The 10,965-nt window shown below is 31.9% G+C and overlaps 1 protein-coding gene across 1 annotated transcript in view; it reads left to right on the plus strand.

Annotated features, from left to right (window-relative positions):
- abcd1 (ATP-binding cassette, sub-family D (ALD), member 1) overlaps positions 1-5,328 on the plus strand; it is a 39,624-nt gene extending 34,296 nt beyond the window's left edge. Inside the window, exons 9-10 of the mRNA XM_005166714.6 lie at positions 1,749-1,874; positions 4,732-5,328. Coding sequence (XP_005166771.1) covers positions 1,749-1,874; positions 4,732-5,017 — 412 coding nt within the window. The 3' untranslated portion in view covers positions 5,018-5,328. The remainder of the gene's footprint in view (positions 1-1,748; positions 1,875-4,731) is intronic.
- Positions 5,329-10,965: the final 5,637 nt, after the last annotated feature.

Consider the following 10,965-nt stretch of genomic DNA (forward strand, 5'->3'; position numbering starts at 1 on the left):
GCCAAAAATGAGCTAATGCTACACAATCTCACGGCAATTCGTATCTTTTTTATTTAGTGGCTAATTTGTATAAATTCGTACGATCTAATATGTACATTTTAGTACGATTTGCTCATCCCCCAATGACAGTTGGGTTTAGGGGTGGGGTTAGGTGCCACGCCTTCTTTTTAAAATCGTACAATTTTATACGACTGAACTTGTACGAATTCATACGAATTAGCCACTAAACTGGCAAAATGTAAAATACTTACGTTTTCTCTTGAGATCAGGCTGGCTAATGATATTTAGCGAATGCTTTAAGCACATACTACATGTTTAACAAATATTTTTGCTTCAAAAAAATGCTTTCCATTCAGAAATAGCAGTTTGTATGCAAAAGCCTCTAAACGCCACTTGCCTTTGGCAGCAAAAGCCGAAATATCAAGTCAAATATATAGTAAATATATAGTCAAAAATTACAAAAAAGCTTTTTTAAAGGAAAAACTAATTTTATTAATTACTAATAAATAAAATAAATAATAAATAAATAAAATAACAATAAAAATGTCTCTCTCTTATCTCCATAGTACCGGAAAACTTTTCAAGAATTGTAAAAATATAGTAAAATGAAAATAAATGTAAAAAAAATGTCTTGTATTGTATACATAAATAAATAAATAAATAATAAGAAATATCATTATTGTATGTATGTATGTATGTATGTATGTATGTATGTATGTATGTATGTATGTATGTATGTATGCATGCATGCATGCATGCATGCATGCATGCATGCATGCATGTATGTATATATATATATATATATATATATATATATATATATATATATATATATATATATATATATATATATATATATATATATGATAATAAGATAAATAAATAAAAAAATGCATTTTTGTGTTTTTCTTTAAAGCAAAATATTATTTTATATTAGCAATATTATTTTGTTTTCGATATAAAAAAAGACCCAAGTGGCACATAATTTAGTTTTTTAATTATAATCATAGTTTTTCTATAATTGCACTTGTACCTGTATCCTGCACTTGCTGCTATTGCACTCCTGGGTAGAACTAAACTGCATTTTGTTGTCTTGTACCTGTACATCTAACTTAATCTAAAATCAAATTTATTATATCTGAAAACAAAACAATGTTTTTTTATTGTCTAGAAGATCCCTCTTGATTGATATTTTAGATATTTGGTCTAAAACATGACAAAAACTCCAAGTAAGAAAAGTGTTTTATTTTTCACAATGTAATCCTGAACTGACATCTCTTTAAATCCGAGTTAATACCACAATAGAATAAAAGTTATAATTAGGATATTTTCCCAGTAATGATCTTTTAGTTGCTCAAGATAATGGCTAGAAACACTTCTCCTCTCTGAAAGAAACAAAATAACACTTTGAAGATGCTAAATTGCGATACATGGAATAATAATTTGCTCGTGGTTTCCTTAAAGCCACCCAACTGATAAATATTCAATTACTGAACGCTATTAGAATTTAACAGGAGATTCAGTGGGTGTTTCTGCAATCTATACAGCTCACTTTGCATTTGAAGCGAGCGGCTGCTTTAGGGGAGATTATTGTAGAAGCGCTCAGATATTTATTAATGGAAAAGAGAAAGCGGGAATATAAAAAATTAAACAATTCAACCGCGAACTGCTGCTTTTAAGTCTGTTTAAAAAAGTCCTCAAGAAGTTGTGTGTTTAAGGCTGATAAATCTGTGGTTTATCTCTAACAGGCCTCAGTACGCCCTCCTGGATGAGTGCACGAGCGCTGTGAGTATTGATGTGGAGGGCAAAATCTTTGAAGCCGCAAAGGATGCCGGGATTTCGCTCCTCTCCATTACTCACCGTCCTTCTCTCTGGTGGGTTTTGAATCGTATGAAAATGAACAGCAGTTCGTTTATTACCAGAAAATAGCCATGTATTCCTGTTCCTGAATCCTAAACATAAGATTAAAGGGCTGGTATGATGGAAAACAGGATTTTCTGGCTGGTTTTGAAGTAGAGGGTTTGATGTGCTATCTGAGTAGACATGCTTTAATATTCACAACACAAAAGTGCTGTCTTGGACCACCCAGACTAGTTCTCCAGCAGAGCTGTGATAATGGGTTGTTAAAGGTGCTGAATAGCATAGCATAAAATCATAAATAGGTGAAAACACCTTGGCTCTAGGCACAAAAAAAGAGTCAGGGGAATAGACTTTGCTTTATAATCTGTCTGAAAACCAGCCACTTTCTACTTTTGAATCATGGGATTTAGAGAACGAGTGCAAGGGTGTAAGCAACTCTTTAAGCAATTCTGAACATACAGTTGAAGTCAGAATTATTATCCCTACTGTGCATTTCTTTCTAAATATTTCCCAAATTATGTTTATCAGAGCAAGGAATATTTCACAGTATTTCCTATAATATTTTTTCTTCTAGAGAAAGTCTTATTTGTTTTATTTCGGCTACAATAAAATCAGTTTTTAATTTATTTTAAAAGCATTTTAAGTTTGATATTATTAGCCCCCCTAAGATTTTTTTTTTGATAGTCCACAGAACAAACCATCAATATACAAAGATTTGCCTAATTAGCCTAATTAACCCTTTAAATTGCATCTTAAGCTGAAAACTAATATCTTGAAAAATATCTAGTAAAATATTATTTACGGTCATCATGGCAAAGATAAAATAAATCAGTTATTAGAGATGAGTTATTAAATCTATTATGTTTAGAAATTTGTTGAAAAAAATCTGCTCTCAGTTAAACAGAATTTGTGGAAAAATATACAGGAGGGCTGATAATTCCGACTTCAACTGTATATAAGATCGCTTCCCACTCAAGAAAAGGATTCCTCTGTTCAGCAAGGATCCATTGGTTACATTAGTTAATTTAACTAAAGTCAGTGTAACGACAAGATTAAAAGCATTTCTTAATTTTAGGGGATGTTAATGTCTTTGTTAATAGCGAATTAAATATTAAAAACTAATAAAATTCACTTGTATTTTTTAAATTGTTTATATTATTATTTATAGCTATATTTTGGCTATTTCTCGCTTTCTTGATTTGAATACATAAATAACATTTGCTAGTGAGAGATTTTTCTGTTATTTTTTGTAATTAATCATCCCTTTGCAATGTAATTTTTTAAAAAACATTTGTTTAATTTTAACAAGTATAAACAATAAAGTAATATTAAAGCATTTTTTGGTTATTAGCATTGTTAAAATAATCTTTTTTGTAGCTTACTTTAGGTCATAATAACTTATATCCTGATAAAATCTTCAGCAATTAATAGTAATGAAAGTTTGATACCTATATCAATTTAATGAAATACATTTTAATACCAAGTGTAAACAGAGCTTTTGTTCAGAATAAATAAATAAATAAATGAATGAATTTAATATATTAATAAATTAAATTAAATATATTTGCAAAAATAAATGTAAAAATAATAAAGTAAAAAACATAATAATAAATGTAAAAATATGTCTTGTATTGTATAAATAAATTATAAAATAATTATATGTATATATATATATATATATATATATATATATATATATATATATATATATATATATATATATATATATATATATATATATATAATTAAATAATAAGAAAATAAATACAACACATACATGTAAAATGTCTTTCTCTTTTTTTCTCCATAATACTGGAAAACTTTCCAAGAATTGTACAAAAAATTTATAATAATACAATATTATATACTAAAATAATTGTAAAAAATAATTAATAACAATAAATAATAATAAATGTAAATTATGCCTCTCTCTTATCTCTATAGTACTGGAAGCTTTCTAAGAATTGTGTAAATAATAAAATAAAACTACATAATGATTAATGTAAAAAAATATCTTGTATTGTATAAATAAATTCTAAAATAAATTACATACATATATATATATATATACACACACACACACACACACACACATACATACAGTTGAAGTCAGAATTAATAAATTAATAATTATATTTTTCCCCTTATTTTTGTTTAACGGAGAGAAGACACATTTCTAAATGTAATAGTTTTAATAAGTCATTTCTAATAACTGATTTATTTTATTATATCTTTGCCATGATGACAGTAAATAATATTTGACTAGATATTTTTAAGACACTTCTATACAGTTTAAAGTGACATTTAAAGGCTTAACTAGGTTAATTAGGTTAACTAGGCAGGCTAGAGTAATTTGGCAAGTAATTGTATAACGATGGTTTGGTTTGTAGAATATCGCAAAAAACAATTAGCTTAAAAGTGTTAATAATTTTGACCTTAAAATGGCTTTTAAAAAATTAAAAACTGCTTTTATTCTAAAAAAAAAACAAAACAAATAAGACTTTTTCCAGAAGAAAAAATAACATTATCAGACATACTGTGAATATTTCCTTCCTCTGTTAAACATCATTTGGGAAATATTAAAAAAAGAAAAAAAATTCAAAGGGGGGCTAATAATTTTGACCTCAACTGTATAAATAAGTAAAAAATAAATAAATACAATGATTTTATTATAATATAAATAATAATACATGTAAAATATGTCTCTCTATTATCTTCATAGTACTGGAATTGTAAAATAAATGTAAACACATGATAATAAATGTAAAGATATGTCTTATCTCTATAGTACTTTAAAACATTCCAAGAATTCATGACAACAAGCCCACATGTGTGCAGTCATTCATTTAAAGCTGAACTTCTTCTGCTCAGGAAGTACCACTCGCACCTGCTGCAGTTCGACGGCGAGGGCGGTTGGCGCTTCGAGAAGCTGGACGCCTCCACACGTATCTCCCTGCAGGACGAGAAGATCCGACTGGAGACCCAGCTCTCAGGAATCCCCAAGATGCAGCAGCGGCTGACAGAGCTGTGCCGGATTCTGGGGGAGGACAGCAGCCTGCCGACCCCAGGGGACGAGGAGGAGGACGAGGAGGAGGACGAGAAGCAGACGGAGAGAGATGTACAGTCTGCTGGGAAAGAGAAAGACCTTATGGAGTGATTTGCAGGCAGATGACAGATGTGTGTTGCAGGCCAGGTGTGAGAGTTTGTGTGTGTGCATATATCTGCCTACATACAGTTGAAGTCAAAATTATTAGATTTTTATGTATGTTTCCCCAAGTGATGTTTAGCAGAGCAAGGAATTTTTCACTGTATTTTCGATAATTTTTTTGTTTTATTTCGGCTAGAATAAAAGCAGATTTTATTAACATTTTAAGGTCAATATTTTTAGCCCACTTAAGCAAAATTCTCTTCTTATTGTTTACAGAACAAACCACTGTAATACAATACATGGTTTCCGCTACATTCATTCTTCCATGACAGGGCGCCACACGAAAATGTATTCCCACCAAGGCTACATTACATCTTCTCATTCAAAACATTCGTTCGTTCCTGTTTTATATAGCAAGTTATAATCACACCAAAATGTTTTAAAATGTAAGTAAATTAAAATAGAGCAAATTTTTTGTAATCGTAGTAGTACTGTGCGTTATTCATGCAACCTTTAAGTAGAGGTGATAAATTAATTGTTTCTTTAGTGCACCGCGATGCAGATGCAGACAATTCGATATTGGTTCAATAACAGATCCTAACCGATTATTACGTACTGACGTTATATATCTTCAATGTTCGATGTCGAGGAATACTATGGCAAAGGAGGCGAGGGCGAGTAAATAAAACGCTCCTAATACTAAAAAGCAGATAATTGTGCACATTTCACTGCTTGCGAGTTTACTGGACAGTCTTTCATTGACACTAAAGAAAGTATACAGCATCAGCCGCAATTTCACTACTTGGGAGAAATGCTGTAAAACTCTCCCTCACTTTGGGCATCTGACCTGCTTGGGTGTTCGTGGTTCGTAACTTTTCCTCTCCTCTTGGCTGTTCAAGCGATATTTATGGATCCAGACACAAGCGTGCCTAAGGTGCAATTTTTTCCACTGTGTCTTATGGATTACCTGTGATAACCATGCATTATGCGCATATAAACTGTAACCCGGCTGACAAAATCGTATTACAAATAATATATTAATATATTTACAAATTTGAATACAATTTTTTTCTTTTGTTGTGGAGAAATAATCTTAATTATGTATGGAAAGCTTCGTCAATGCACCGAGATATCGAATTAAACCGAATCGATGGCATAATAATCGTAACCGAACCGTACCATGAGACCAGTGTAGGTTCACACCCCTACCTTTAAGGTTACATACTGACTGACTGACTGACTGACAGGATTGTGCCATGCCTGAGGCCAGCAAACATGACATAGCTTTCAGTTATGATGAACACAGTTTCCATAATAATAATTTATTTATTATTAATAATAATAATTTCTTACATTTATACTGTACAGCGCTTTTCTAGACACTCAAAGCACTTTAAACAATGGGGGGAATCTCCACATCCACCACCAGTGTGCAGCATCCATCTGGATGACGCGATGGCAGCCATATTGCGCCAGACCACACACCACACACCAGCTGATTGGTGGAGAGGAGACAGTGATGAAGCCGATTATGATATGGGGATGGTTAGGAAGCCATGATGGACAGAGGCAAATTTGGCCAGGATGCCGGGCCCTACTCTTTTTCGTTGGACATCCTGGGATTTTTATCGACCATCTCATCCGAAAGACTTTATTAATAAAGGTCTGTGGTTCTGCATTCAATGACTTTATCTGGAGTTTATAGCCGTTTCACTTTACTTCATCAATGCCGTTCTGTAGGTCTATTAGAGACATTCATAAATATTCCTAGCAAATCTAATAAATGTTGGAGACATAATCACTACATAAACGCACAAAATGCGCTTGTTTTTTCGATTGTTTTAGAACTTCCAAATCAGTTGCCTAGGAGAGAAATGACTAGGAATAATAAAACACGAAAAACGGTCAAACTACTTGGTCTACAAACAAGTGTTTGTATGACTATACAGACAAAATAGAATAATATATTTTAAAAATATCAGTTTGCAACATCAAGCAGTGTAAAGAGCTGTTTTTAACATCTAATGCTGCGTTCACACCAGATGCGGAGGAAGTGTCAAGCGCGAGTGATTTACATGTTAAGTCAATGCAAATGCGCAAATAGATATCCTGCGCAATAAGGTGGCGCAAATGACGCGATTCGCGTGAATGAAGCAGCGCGTGATGAGCGTTTTGCGCAATTGATGTGCATATTGCATGTTGAGCGCAAATTGCTCAAGTTCAAAAATCTGAACTTTAATGGATATTTGCGCCGTGTTACCCAATCATGAGCTTGCTCTTTAGGGAGCCTGATTATGACATAGTGCCTGTTATTGGTGCCCTGGGGGAAAATCCTCCTGCTCGCACCGACAATAGTTCGACAGGGCTCAGCTCCTTTGGAAGGATCTAGTGGACTCAGACACAGCTACAAACGAATCAACACTGTTTTTCAGCCTTCATAAAGCACATAAACATGGCTATTCTCTCAATAAAATCTATGTTAGCCATTTAGCAATGAAGCTAGAGTCTCTGGACAGATAGAAGCCCTGCCCGAATTTATTTATGCGCAAATAGCACTGATGTGAACTCAACATAAAAATGAATGAAAGTCAATGAGACTGGAAGTCTCGAGCTAAAAAGATTGAAATGGCTGTGCCGGCTCGTATGCAAAGAATATGGTGAATTTGAGAGCGCACAAGAAAATCTGTGCTTGAGCAGGGTATATTTGCGTGCGTGAATGAAGTTTTGTTGCCAAACAGAGGGAATTGGCTCACAAGCAAAGACATTTGCATGCTCGTATTACATGAATGCGATCTCAACTTGTGATATTGCGCTCACGATGTTTGAAAAATAACGCCATAGGTAGTTGGAAGATCCGTGAAAAAAGCCTGCCACCACAGCTGGAAATGATCCTAGAGGAAACACTGCAATAACTTATTAATTGCCCTAACTTGACTAATTAACCTACAGTAGTTAAGCCTTTAAATGTCGCTTTAAGCTGAATACTAGTAGCTTAAAAAATATCTAGTAAAATAATATTTACTGTCATCATGGCAAAGATAAAAGAAATCAGTTATTAGAAATGTTAGAAATATTAGAAACTATTATGTTTTCAAATGTGTTTGGGGTAAAACATTTACAGGGGGACTAATAACTCTGACTTCAACTGTATGTTTTAGATGCATGCATCAGGTTAATAATGTGTCTGGTGTTGGGAATCAGAGATTTAATCAGAAGCTGCTCATTTTTGTTTTGGTTAGTTTAAGGATGTTTGGTTCCGTTAACAGTTCTAGAACATTTGCATTCCATCAGTGATTCCGAAGAAACACGTTTATAGCATATGCAAAACACACATAAGAGAGACACCTTAAAGTGATAGTTCACTCAAAAAGGAAAACTATGTCATCATTTATTTACTCACTCTTTACTTGTACCAAACCTTTACAAGTTTCTTTCTTCTTACTCAAAAGAAGATCATTTGAAGTAAGCTGAAAACCTGTAACCATTGACTTCCATAGTATTTGTTTTGAAATACTATGAAAGTCAGGGGTTACAGCTTTTCAGATTTCTTCAAAATATCTTCTTTTGTGTTCAACAGAAAGAAAAAAAACGTATAAAAGTTAAATAATAATAATAATAAATAAAGGTAATAATAAATAAATAATAAATAAAGGTAAATAATAAATATTACTTACTTTATTTATTATAAAGAGATGTTGTTTTATTTACATTTATTTTGGCAAGATAAATAAAGAAACAGAATGCAGAATTCCAATTCAAATGATTTAGAATGCAAAAAATATTTGTTAAGTTTAATTATAAGTTGTCAAAAAATCTATCTAACCTAGAGTTTCAAAAGTTTAAGAAACTTGTAGACTACTATAATTTAATTTAATCAATTAGAAAGAGACTTTTTTTAAACATTATTTGAGCAAGATAAAAAAACTAAACAAATAAAGCACCATATACATGGCAATTTGAACCTGCTCTTTCATCCAATAATTGTTATTGAATACAGTCTATATACTTCAGACAGATATTGACTTTTGCCACATTTAATTGAATGCCGACAATAAACAAATGTACTTTTACTCTGTTAATTAACAGTTATTTTTATTTTGTGATTCCTGTGAAGTCATTTCCGTTGATTTATGGTTGTGAATTGCATGACGGGAGCTTGATCTCTCCTCTGTCAACTTTTGAAGTTGAAAATTCAACTCTACAGTTTAACACGGTGACTTTTATTAGCTACATTTCCATCCACCTATTTTTATTTGCATTTCAAATATGCACAATAAAAATTGGTTGATGGAAATGGCAAGATGCACAACAACTTTGAAATTGTGCATAAAAACATATGAGCATAACTGAGTAGGATAAACTTTTTATTCGATAAGAAAAGATGCGCATAAACTGCGATGGAAACACTTTTACCACCCAAATTCCAGTATGCGCATTAAAAAAAAGGTCATGTGGTTTTGTTACAGGAGATCGTGTGATGATAAAAATGTTTTACAGCTGAACACACTGTAAAACATCTGAAATGTTGTTTTGGTCATTCTAAAACACCTTAACCGTTTCAGTATCCGTTTCAGTACATCTTAATTGTTTCTGTAGGGTGTCATAATATTATTAATGACCTTCAGTATCAAGAGCGTCTATGCTCTGCGTATTACAACTTTACACGCCACCAGGCATTCTGTGTGTGTCGGCATCGTCTTCTAAGGTGCAAGCCATTTATTAAATAAGGAAAAGATTGACACAGCTTCATCTACTGCTGTAAATTGCATTTTTACTGTTGATATTTGGTGCCAGTTTATTAGGAAGTGGCGATTTTGTTCTCTTTGACTTTTTGGATGGAAACGCTGCTTTATTCGCACGTCTTTTATGCGATAATCCAGTTTTGTGCATAAATTTAATTCGCCTTTTTGGATGGAAACATGGCTATTGACATGCTAGTAGTTTGAAATAATATAATGAATAAGAAATAAAATATAGAGCAATAAGTCTGTGAAATAACAGAAAATATACTAGCAGTTTATTGCAATATTTTATGTACAGTTTTTGTAGCGTAATATACAACACCAACCCAAACAACATATTAAATTAAACTAATAAAAATATTAACAAAAGTCACTTTTTAAAACTTTTCAAGGTTAATAGTTGTTGGAAGAAAGATCAAGATCACATAATGCAATTCAAAAGGAGAAATACACAGGGAAAAATGAAAACACGAATCACAAAATATGCAAAACTGCTAATTAAGGGATATTTTTTACGGTGCAGTGCTGATATGGCAACTACTAAAAATACTGTACATTTGGTTATGGAAATATTTAACCAAATGTGTTAAAAATGTGAGCCTAAATCTTGATTTATAGTGTGACAGCAGGCATTTACAGTGCTCAGCATAAATGAGTACACCTCATTTTAAAAATAAATATTTGTATCCATTTCTCAGTGACTATATAGGCAATGTTGGTGCATTTAAACAAAACAGATTTATTAAACAAATATATTTATTAAAATAATATTTTAGTCACCAAACATATTAAGAAATTGAAAGATAACACAATTACATTCATTCAAAATATTGCAAAAAATTCCCTTTTTTTTTGCTTCTCTTCATTTATCCACTTTTTAAGTTTATATTTAATATTTTTCTCTAACACATAAATTTGAGTATACTAGTTTTTGGACCGTTATTATAAGTTATTTTGTTAGATAAGCTCCAGATTTGTCTTCAGTACTGACTAATCTAATGTATACGCACAAATATAATATTGTATAGCTTTCTAATAAAAATGTGAATTTAAAAGAGAGATTTGTGAGGGGTGTACTCATATATGCTGAGCACTGTATAGGACCTTGAATTCAGCAGTATTGTTTTTCAATAATTCTCCACTCTTAGAACTGTTACGGAATCAAAACCGGGATCCGTTTCCCATCTCTAGTTTGTAGACAGAAAATGCACACTT

Source organism: Danio rerio, chromosome 8 (assembly GCF_049306965.1).
Source record: "Danio rerio strain Tuebingen ecotype United States chromosome 8, GRCz12tu, whole genome shotgun sequence".
Taxonomy (NCBI): domain Eukaryota; kingdom Metazoa; phylum Chordata; class Actinopteri; order Cypriniformes; family Danionidae; genus Danio; species Danio rerio.